The 12,295-nt window shown below is 39.1% G+C and overlaps 1 protein-coding gene across 1 annotated transcript in view; it reads left to right on the top strand.

The window, feature by feature from the left end:
* mia (MIA SH3 domain containing) overlaps window positions 1-11,467 on the top strand; it is a 30,313-nt gene extending 18,846 nt beyond the window's left edge. The window contains exons 2-4 of the mRNA XM_065024031.1: window positions 7,425-7,558; window positions 10,749-10,859; window positions 11,198-11,467. Of these exons, the coding sequence (XP_064880103.1) occupies window positions 7,425-7,558; window positions 10,749-10,859; window positions 11,198-11,221 (269 nt within the window). The 3' untranslated portion in view covers window positions 11,222-11,467. The remainder of the gene's footprint in view (window positions 1-7,424; window positions 7,559-10,748; window positions 10,860-11,197) is intronic.
* The last annotated feature ends 828 nt before the right edge of the window (window positions 11,468-12,295 follow it).

The following is a 12,295-nucleotide window of genomic DNA, read 5'->3' as shown; positions in this document are numbered from 1 at the left end:
CAGCAACAACATCAACAATGGTCAGTGGAATTATCAAACTGGTCAGACCACACGTACCTTGCCATTCTCCTCTAAGAATGGGTCTCAGCACTCTTTTGGCTCCACTCATCCAACATACATCAGCCAGACCACTAGTTTGGTTTAGGCCTGTAACTGGCCAAGTGGAATTAATGGTTATGTTACTCCTGCAATCAGCTTCAGGCAATCTCCCATAATCAATGCCATTACCTGTACCCGTGATGCACTCGTAATTGCCCCCATATGCCTCAACACCCCAAGAGGCCCGATGAGGAGGTACTGCAGGAAACACAAGGCTCAAAGAGGAACAGAGGGTTGAATTGGGCTTAACCTGGTAAACACTTCTCAGAATACACAACCACCCCTCTCCTTCTCCTACAGCAAATGGGTGTGTAGCCAGAACAGGTCTATCATGACTACAAATAATACAGTCCTTTCTTCTCAGGGTTTTAGCTGTGTACCTCATATAAGACAGCCACAAATTGTCCCTACTATCAAAACCAGTCTCAGTTTCTAATTGATCCATAGCCGAATAGTCTCTAACATTAATTACCTGAATGGTATTTTTAACACAGTGGTGGTAGAGGAGTGTGTCCGGTTACCTCTGGTCTTGGCAGTACCTTAATAGAAAACACACCCATCATGTCTGTCCTCGTCCTTTGTAGTCCGAGGGTGTGAGTGCCTGCATCAGAGAGCTTAATAGTTTTGATGGTTAGTAGGATTTCATCACCTTTACAAAGTTCAACATTGCTCCCAGGTTTCCCCATATCATGGAAAACCTATCCACCCTTGTGGGATCCCCCATGCTATAAGGATACCCTCTTCTCCAATCCTAGAACTGTCCGAAGTCGGTTATCATGTAATCTCTACTCTAACTTCTTGTCTACCCAGATCTAGGGATCTCTTATGCTTATTTTGGAACAAAATACACATCACTTAGCCAGAGCCAGACACATCTTCACTTCTATGAACAAAAACAGGGGTGATAGGACAGGTAGGGTTACTTCATTCGAGAGTTGGCCCCCGGAATTCTGTTAATTCCAGTTCTTCTCCCGAACTCTGTTTATTGTCCGACAGTGAAAAAATGTCTTACCCTTCCTCCGTGCGATATGAATCTGGGTAGCTCTTTCAGCTAGCTGTCACCAGGGGTCTTCTATGGTCCCCAAGCCTCTGGGACTGGATTGAGTGACTTCACCTGTAGTTCACCTGTAATGCATAAAATCCTGGACATACAGGCTTGGTTAACAAACAATTTCTCATATGTTTTATCTGATTATATCTTTAACTTCTATTCCCAATTGTTAGCTTACATTTTTTTTTTTTTTTTTAATTAGTTTCTTATCCAATAAGCCCCATCCTATCCTAGACCACAATTTACCCATCCCCCTTTTGATACCTGACTCTGCCCAGGTATCAACCTTACCTACTCTAAATAATGACTTAGGTAAGAGTAGTATATTATCTTTATGTCTGACATCATCATGAAGGAGCCCCTTTTAGTTTTCCACATGTCCAATTCTCCCTTGGGCGTCAATCCAGTACCAATTCCCTGTCAAGTTTCTTATCGACTTAAGAAATATCTGCGCTACTTATATTTTCTTAAATATATATTTACCAATTTAAACCTTTTCTCTCATATTTCTCAAGTACCACTAAGCTTCTAACTGTTTGACTTTATCTAAAATCATGTCTATGAGTGTCAATCTCTAAAGTCCTTACATTTCCTTAATCAACCTAACAATAATCCTAAATCATCACAGATGTCCTATATACCTGTTCAATTTAATACTTTTAAAAAAAAAAATTTTAAACTCCTAATGGTCAAAAAAAAAAAAATAATAATCAAAACAAATGCTTATCATATCAAAATCCTTCCTTCAAGGACTCTCAGTATTCTATCTGACAATAACATGAATTTAATATATGTTGCAGAGTGCAGAATTCCTTATCTACAGTAATTTATCACCCCTAAGAACTGAAACTTAATTTTCTATTTAATTCCCTGCCCTATTGGCTTAATATATATCCTATCCTAACCTCCTAACCTAAACTCCTTTATAATGAATTTACCTTAAAACTAGTATCTCAATATGACCACATTCATTATACCAATGACTCTCCCCTAAGGCTGATCAGACCTTAGAAGACAGTCATGATAAGGTCCATGAGTCAACCCACCCTTTTATAGTCAAGTTCTATACTACACTAGACATATTAAAGAACCCTTCATCCTTAAAATCCAAATTCACTTGTGTAATTTAAAACTCATAAAATAAAAACTCATAAAGTTCCATATTTGAGCGTGTCTCTTTAAAATACCTTTGCACCAAAACAAATAGTCCTAACAAATGTTTTATGTGTATATATTTGCAAACCTTAATGATTAATCAAAACTTCCAGGCCTTTCCAATTTGGTCGTTTATGGCCTCATTCTCCCCAAGATTATAATCCCTGATATTTAATAAAAATAACGTATTTTCCCTTGGCTCCTTCAACTCACATTTACATCTCAATAAAACAAAACACCATCTGCGTGTTCCTCAAGGAAAAACAACTTGCCCCTGTTACGTATGTCTACGTATCAAGGGAAATGTTCAAATAACCAAATTCAACCTCGCTAGTTTACCGAAACATGTACAATTATGTTTTACCATAGAGGTTGCTTTTCACCATTAATACCCTGACACCGTTCCACATAATGGAAACAGTGCTCAAATTCACTGGTGCTATTCAAACGATCAAACCAAGAATCAACAACCATCAGAATCCACCATCACGATGTTTTATGACTCAGACATCCAATCCCTCTCTCTCACGGCCCAATTACAGTCCAAATAAACGCCACAAATCAATGATACCAACCCAGCGAATCAGCTGCTAGTTTTTAGCATCTTTCCTGACGATTTACATACTCCTTTTTAAAAATGTATTTCGAAATGTTTATCAACTTCTGAAAAGTGACTCAACATTAATGCCCGCACCTCCTTCTAAAGGACACTAACCATTTTCTCTGTCACCCCCAGTCAAGACATCATTTCCGTGGCGACGGAAACCTCGCGAGTGATGTCATCAACAAGCGCTCAATCTTGACTCATTTCGCAACGATTTTCAACTCATTGTAAATAATGGTTGGCTGTCTGCAACAACAGTATTTCGGGTTCGATAAACCAAACCTAATTTATCACATCTGTTGAATCCTGAATTAGAGTTTACAACATCAATCAACATCTCTCAATTCGCTAATCTTATAAAAACATTTCGATGGACACAAATCTATCGTAATTGTTCCCCCGTTATTATTCAGAATTAATTTGATTCAAGTCACTGTCTTCTCTATTGATACAGTAATTTAAATACGACCCAATTCTCAATACATTATTCCAGCAGATCATCTAGTGAACAGACATCGTCTTGCATCAATTCGCTTCGTTATTATTTTAAATTGAAATAGTCTATCAATTTAACCTAAACAATCTATTGAAAACGTTCAATTTATCTCTTATACAAACACTAGCGACCATAACTTTCCAGGCAAACATTCAAATAGATTATTTACAATCAAAAACTCTGAATTCAGCCAGCGCCATGACTGGCAATGGAACTCGGGCCTCCCGCGTGGCAGGCGAGAATTCTACCACTGAACCACTAATGCTATTGCGAATAACTAAAATTACTCCGGATATAAACCCCATTTACAAAGTAAAATCAAAACACGTCACTATCGGTAATTCCCAGAAGAATAATAGCCCAATTTTAATAGTACGAACGTTACTCCAGCTATGATTCTCAAATTCCAGCCATGATTCTCAAATTCCAAATTACACATATTAGCAATCAAAGAATAAAATCGACACTAATGACTAGGAAACAGATATTGCGCCTTTTAATTGAAAGTAGATTGTTTACATTAATCACGCAATGATAATTAGTTTGATGGAAAACCTTAGGCTTTGTACAACATTATAAATTACATCGAGCATCCCTCGAATTCTCTAACTTTATGGAAAACAGTTTATTCAATAAATCCCGCAACTTCTCTCATACTGGGAAGAAAAATTATAACATGTTCAGACCTTAAGGGCAGTTTAATTTAACATGTTTCACCCAGACGGAGATAATCCAATATGCGTTCTATAGTTACATCGTTAGGGTAAGATAACCAGAAGTGGACACACTCTAATCAGTTTCTAGAGCTCAATTTCCCAGATTTTGTAGATTATTTTAATAGTGCTTAAAAACTTCATCTTTACTATAACTTTCTCTGCAAAACAACCAGTTCAATTACAACCAAAACCTCCCACGTGGCAGGCGAGAACTCTACCACTGAACCACCAATGCTTATGGAACTGAGATTCTCCGCAAATAGACCCAATTTTCAGTTATCTGCATTTGTTACTCCGGCATCTGAACAACAGAAAACAGCACCAACCTAAACGCCCAAAGTTTTCCCTCAATCAGGATTCTCATCAATCTCGCTCCCTTCGTATCTGACCTTTCTTTCTTAAATACGTGATTTTTGTTCTTTTCTGCCTCTTTCTCTCTATGTAACCACCAACAATCTTAATGGAAACAATTACAACCACCTTGCATTTTAATATAAACAGTTACAAATAGACAAAACATACAAATACTGGTTATATCTCTGACCTCTATTAATCGACCCCTATCAGACCGAGCTAAGCGGATTTACTGGATAGAATTCAACTCTAGAATTCAATTCTATCCCCTACTGACCCCTATCGAATTAATCCTATCAGAATTAATACACGTTATCTCTCTGACCTCTGAAAGCCGATCCTTATCAGTGAATTTCTATCGGACTGAGCCGTGCCGGGTCGCGGGAGAAAATGACCATTTCCCCCCTCGGTGCCAGATTTAATGAATAGTAATTAACTATCCCCTTACCGATCTCTATTCCTGATTTATATCACACTAACCCCTATCAGAATTAATACACATGTCCAACCCCTATCGGAACTGAATTTATATATGTCCGACCCCTATTGGAACTTTCTAGGCCTTTAAGTGATCTCTCATCAATTGAAAGCTATCAGACTGAGCTGACCGGGTCACGTGACAAAATTACAATTTCTCCCCTCGGTTCCAGGTTTAATGAATAGTAATTAACTATCCCCTACTGATATCTCATCAATGATTTATATCACACCAGCCGTCGCTGGCTTGTTTCTACATATCTTCACTACACTGTTCTTTTCGACTCGTCAGCAAATTTATAAATTTACACAAGAATTCATACTTACTCGGAAATACTGATCAGAATTTAGGCAGACTATACGACAATATGCAAAGTTTGATTTAACAGGTTTTGCTTACCTTATTTATGGTGCACCTTTAGATCAGTTTCCCGAGTTGTGCAGAATTGTTGTCCACCCCCCGAAAATCAAATCATCACCGTCCTTCTCGAATCGTCCTTTCCACGCGCTCACCCCCTCTCTCACACCCAATCAGCTCACTTCGACTGGACCGTTAGTTAACAATCCTCTGCGTACCAAGTTCTGTTAGTAATTAAATGTGTAGATGGGTGAGCCGGTCAAGGATCGATTCAGACTAAGTGGTAAATTTTATGACAAGTAAACAGTTTATTCAGAGTGGAAATATCTAGTACAGCGTAATTACGGCTCTTCCGTTAGTTCGTGTTGGAACAGCAGGCAGAGAGCGCGTAAACAGTCAGCACAGCCCTTATATACGTCACAGAAAGTAGGTTGACTCTAGGAAGATCGGATCTCCGGATTGGTTCAGCTGGTTGTAGTCTGTAGTCTTCCGCCATTGGCTCAGTTGTCTGTCCGTCATCGTAGAATCTTCTTCAGGCACACAGTGTTCGGTTAAAAGGGAGATTATGTGTGTAATGTGGGAGCTATCCTGTAGGGGACCCCACAGGCTTTACTGTGAAAATACGTTGCTATGTGTTGTCTCAGTTATAACAATGCAATAGCCATGTATTTAGCAGTAGATTGGTCTCCTGCATAATAGCAATTCTTTACATTAGCAGCCAATGTCATGCCTTTTTTCATGCCTTTTTACACGAGACACCTGCATGCATGCACTTGTTGTAGCCAGTTGAAATGGACATTTCACCAACTTTTTAATTTAATTTTTAATTTCATCTTTATTTAACCAGGTAGGCTAGTTGAGAACAAGTTCTCATTTACAACTATGACCTGGCCAAGAAAAAGCAAAGCAGTTCGACACAAACAACAACAGAGTTACACATGAAATAAACAAACATACAGTCAATAATACAGTAGAAAAAGTCTATATACGTGGGTAGTATATGGTGCTTTGGTGACCAAACGGATGGCACTGTGATAGACTGCATCCAATTTGTTGAGTAGAGTGTTGGAGGCTATTTTGTAAATTACATCGCCCAAGTCGAGGATCGGTAGGATAGTCAGTTTTACGAGGGTATGTTTGGCAGCATGAGTGAAGGATGCTTTGTTGCGAAATAGGAAGCCAATTCTATATTTAATTTTGGATTAGAGATGTTTAACATGAGTCTGGAAGGAGAGTTTACAGTCTAACCAGACACCTAGGTATTTGTAGTTGTCCACATATTCTAAGTCAGAACCGTCCAGAGTAGTGATGCTGGATGTGCGAGCAGCGATCGGTTGAAGAGCATGCATTTAGTTTTACTTGTATTTAATTAAGAGCAGTTGGAGGCCACGGAAGGAAAGTTGTATGGCATTGAAGCTCGTAAGGAGTTTAGTTAACACAGTGTCCAAAGAAGGGCCAGAAGTATACAGAATGGTATTGTCTGCGTAGTGGTGGATCAGAGAATCACGGCGGAGGAAGTCTGTTATAGCCTCCTCGTGCGGTTACATCGAATTGACCAGTCGTGATGGATTAGTAGTTCCGTGTTGCAAAGGGGTCCTGCCCAATTGGCAAAATAGGTATATTGGCCCAAGAAATTGGCCGATGGACCTATTCAGCTAACAGTCCGATATGCTCTAGAAAGCTAGCAGATGGGCATTCAGGGGACGCCGCAACGTAGGATCTTGGCTTGGTATCTTGAAATAAGTGGTAAAAGTGATTTATTTGTGAAATATTCGACTTCATGGCTCACAGAAGTCAGGGATCAACTTGATTATAGATAGATGATTATATGAGAATATTATATTTTAAACTATTTAAATACTCAAATCATTTCAATGAGAGATTCCCTTTTCTGTACCCTTTGTGTGCGGGACCGAAGTTGTTGCCGGGGATGCAAGGCCTGAGCACGTTGGAAAGTTAAAACCTGTGTTCCTCCATACTGTTACTATAGTAAGTTGATATAATACTACCATAACTGTGCTTCTTCAACAACTACAATCATATACTGATTGTACTACCTGTGTGTGTGTGTGTGTGTGTGTGTGTGTGTGTGTGTGTGTGTGTGTGTGTGTTAGACCCCATCCTGATAGCACGTGCCTTAGAGGACTACTACCCTGGAGACTGCCGCTTCATCTCTCTGCGTCAGGGTCAGGTGGTCTATGTCTACGCCTTGCTGAAGGACCGAGGAAACATGTTCTGGGCTGGCAGCGTAAGGATCTGTGTGTGTGTGTGTGGGGTGGGGGGGCGTGTGTGTGTGTTGGTGCTTCTTACCCATCCCGGATCCGGGAGAATTGTCATCCACTGACACTAAGTAGCATAACGCAACGGACAAAACATCTTACTAGAAAATATTCATATTCATGAAATCACAAGTGAAATAAACACAGCTTATCCTTTTGTTAATCACCCTGTTATCTCAGATTTTGAAAAATATGCTTTACAGCCAAAGCAAGACACGCATTTGTGTAAGTTTATCGATAGCCTAGCATAGCATTATGCCTAGCTAGCAGCAGGCAATCTGGTCACGAAAATCAGAAAAGCAATCAAATTAAATCGTTTACCTTTGATGAGCTTAGAATGTTTTCACTCACGAGACTCCCAGTTAGATAGCAAATGTTCCTTTTTTCCAGAAAAATTATTTTTGTAGGCGAAATAGCTCCGTTAGTTCTTCACAAATTAGCTCCATAATATCGACAGAAACATGTCAAACGTTGTTTATAATCAATCCTCAAGGTTTTTCACATATCTATTCGATAATACATTGCTCAAAAAATAAAGGGAACACTAAAATAACACATCCTAGATCTGAATGAATGAAATATTCTTATCAAATACTTTTTCCTTTACATAGTTGAATGTGCTGACAACAAAATCACACAGAAGTTATCAATGGGAATCAAATTGATCAACCCATGGAGGTCTGGATTTGGAGTCACACTCAAAATTAAAGTGGAAAACCACACTACAGGCTGATCCAACTTTGATGTAATGTCCTTAAAACAAGTCAAAATGAGGCTCAGTAGTGTGTGTGGCCTCCACGTGCATGTATGACCTCCCTACAACGCCTGGGCATGCTCCTGATGAGGTGGCGGATGGTCTCCTGATGGATCTCCTCCCAGACCTGGACAAAAGCATCCGCCAACTCCTGGACAGTCTGTGGTGCAACATTGGTGGATGGAGCGAGATATGATGTCCCAGATGTACTCAATTGGATTCAGGTCTGGGGAACGGGCGGGCCAGTCCATAGCATCAATGCCTTCCTCTTGCAGGAACTGCTGACACACTCCAGCCACATGAGGTCTAGCATTGTCTTGCATTAGGAGGAACCCAGGGCCAACCGCACCAGCATATGGTCTCACAAGGGGTCTGAGGATCTCATCTCGGTACCTAATGGCAGTCAGGCTACCTCTGGCGAGCACATGGAGGCCCCACAAAGAAATGCCACCCCACACCATGACTGACCCACCGCCAAACCGGTCATGCTGGAGGATGTTGCAGGCAGCAGAACGTTCTCCACGGTGTCTCCAGACTCTGTCACATGTGCTCAGTGTGAACCTGCTTTCATCTGTGAAGAGCACAGGGCACCAGTGGCAAATTTGCCAATCTTGGGGTTCTCTGGCAAATGCCCAACGTCCTGCACGGTGTTGGGATGTAAGCACAACCCCCAGCTGTGGACGTCGGGCCCTCATACCACCCTCATGGAGTCTGTTTCTCACCGTTTGAGCAGACACATGCACATTTGTGGCCTGCTGGAGGTCATTTTGCAGGGCTCTGGCAGTGCTCCTCCTGCTCCTCCTTGCACAAAGGCGGAAGTAGCGGTCCTGCTGCTGGGTTGTTGCCCTCCTACGGCCTCCTCCACTTCTCCTGATCTACTGACCTGTCTCCTGGTAGCGCCTCCATGCTCTGGACACTACGCTGACAGACACAGCAAACCTTCTTGCCACAGCTCACATTGATGTGCCATCCTGAATGAGCTGCACTACCTGAGCCACTTGTGTGGGTTATAGACTCCGTCTCATGCTACCACTAGAGTGAAAGCACCGCCAGCATTCAAAAGTGACCAAAACATCAGCCAGGAAGCATAGGAACTGAGAAGTGGTCTGTGGTTATCACCTGCAGAACCACTCCTTTATTGGGGGTGTCTTGCTAATTGCCTATAATTTCCACCTGTTGTCTATTCCATTTGCACAACAGCATGTGAAATGTATTGTCAATCAGTGTTGCTTCCTAAGTGGACAGTTTGATTTCACAGAAGTGTGATCGACTTGGAGTTACATTGTGTTGTTTAAGTGTTCCCTTTATTTTTTTGAGCAGTGTAGTAGTATTTATATATAGTAGTATTCATATAAAGTAGAATATATTTATTATAGTATTTATATATAGTAGTATTCATATAAAGTAGAATATATTTATTATAGTATTTATATATAGTAGTATTTATATAAAGTAGAATATATTTATTATAGTATTTATATATAGTAGTATTCATATAAAGTAGAATATATTTATTATAGTATTTATATATAGTAGTATTCATATAAAGTAGAATATATTTATTATAGTATTTATATATAGTAGTATTCATATAAAGTAGAATATATTTATTATAGTATTTATATATAGTAGTATTCATATAAAGTAGAATATATTTATTATAGTATTTATATATAGTAGTATTCATATAAAGTAGAATATATTTATTATAGTATTTATATATAGTAGTATTTATATAAAGTAGAATATATTTATTATAGTATTTATATATAGTAGTATTCATATAAAGTAGAATATATTTATTATAGTATTTATATATAGTAGTATTCATATAAAGTAGAATATATTTATTATAGTATTTATATATAGTAGTATTCATATAAAGTAGAATATATTTATTATAGTATTTATATATAGTAGTATTCATATAAAGTAGAATATATTTATTATAGTATTTATATATAGTAGTATTCATATAAAGTAGAATATATTTATTATAGTATTTATATATAGTAGTATTCATATAAAGTAGAATATATTTATTATAGTATTTATATATAGTAGTATTCATATAAAGTAGAATATATTTATTATAGTATTTATATATAGTAGTATTCATATAAAGTAGAATATATTTATTATAGTATTTATATATAGTAGTATTCATATAAAGTAGAATATATTTATTATAGTATTTATATATAGTAGTATTCATATAAAGTAGAATATATTTATTATAGTATTTATATATAGTAGTATTTATATAAAGTAGAATATATTTATTATAGTATTTATATATAGTAGTATTCATATAAAAGTAGAATATATTTATTATAGTATTTATATATAGTAGTATTTATACATAGTAATATTTATTTAGTTTGTATGGTCTGTGTGTTTACCAGGTCCAGGGGTCGTACTACGGGGAACAGGAGGCAAGACTGGGGCATTTTCCCAGCAGTGTCGTCGAGGAGACACACGCTCTCATGCCAGCTACCAACGAGGTCATGACTGATGTAGGTGGACACACGAACACTCGCACAAACAAATACACACACACACACACACACACAAACATAATGAATAATTTTTCCGCAAAATCAATTGATATAGAATATTAGGCATCTCTCCTCCCTCTCTTCTCCCCTCTGCTCCTCTTCTCCTCTCTTCCTCTTCTCCTCTTCTCCTCCTCTCTTCTTCTCTCCTCCTCCTCTCTGGTCCTCTCCTCTTCTCCTCCTCTCTTCTTCTCTCCTCCTCCTCTCTGGTCCTCTCCTCTTCTCCTCCTCTCTTCTTCTCTCCTCCTCCTCTCCACTCCTCTCCTCCTCTTCTCTCCCTTTCTTTTCCTCTTATCCAGAATTGGGACTTTTACTGTAACTGAAGACTGAAGTGTCCTGATTCTTTGTCTCCCGGCTGGCGCACTGCAACATGAGGACAGGCCTGACATCATCAAACCAGTATCTCTATTATCTACAAGCTATGATGAAAACACGTTATAGTTTAATGCTGTTTCTTTATTACAACCATGCATATACAGTATGTTCTTTAGAATATACCTTCCTCTCAGCTGTTTAATGTTATCTCTGTGGCTTTAATCTGAAAGAATAAAGATACTATGCTGCTCTGATCACTGCTGTCTCTTCTGGTGTCTGGCCTTCATTATCACTGCTGTCTCTTCTGGTGTCTGGCCTTCATTATCACTGCTGTCTCTTCTGGTGTCTGGCCTTCATTATTACTGCTGTCTCTTCTGGTGTCTGGGCTTCATTATCACTGCTGTCTCTTCTGGTGTCTAGCCTTCATTATCACTGCTGTCTCTTCTGGTGTCTGGCCTTCATTATCACTGCTGTCTCTTCTGGTGTCTAGCCTTCACTATCACTGCTGTCTCTTCTGGTGTCTAGCCTTCATTATCACTGCTGTCTCTTCTGGTGTCTAGCCTTCATTATCACTGCTGTCTCTTCTGGTGTCTAGCCTTCATTAGTACTGCTGTCTCTTCTGGTGTCTGGCCTTCATTATCACTGCTGTCTCTTCTGGTGTCTGGCCTTCATTATCACTGCTGTCTCTTCTGGTGTCTGGCCTTCATTATCACTGCTGTCTCTTCTGGTGTCTAGCCTTCATTATCACTGCTGTCTCTTCTGGTGTCTGGCCTTCATTATTACTGCTGTCTCTTCTGGTGTCTGGCCTTCATTATTACTGCTGTCTCTTCTGGTGTCTGGCCTTCATTAGTACTGCTGTCTCTTCTGGTGTCTGGCCTTCATTATTACTGCTGTCTCCTCTGGTGTCTGGCCTTCATTATCACTGCTGTCTCTTCTGGTGTCTGGCCTTCATTATCACTGCTGTCTGGCCTTCATTATCACTGCTGTCTCTTCTGGTGTCTAGCCTTCATTATTACTGCTGCAGCTTCTGGTGTCTGGGAGTAAAACATTTAAACGTGTTAACACTCGTCTCTTCAAGGCTG

The sequence above is a fragment of the Oncorhynchus nerka genome, linkage group LG10 (assembly GCF_034236695.1).
Source record: "Oncorhynchus nerka isolate Pitt River linkage group LG10, Oner_Uvic_2.0, whole genome shotgun sequence".
Taxonomy (NCBI): domain Eukaryota; kingdom Metazoa; phylum Chordata; class Actinopteri; order Salmoniformes; family Salmonidae; genus Oncorhynchus; species Oncorhynchus nerka.
The sequence above is the reverse complement of the archived record's forward strand: the minus strand, read 5'-3'. Positions and strand labels throughout refer to the sequence as shown.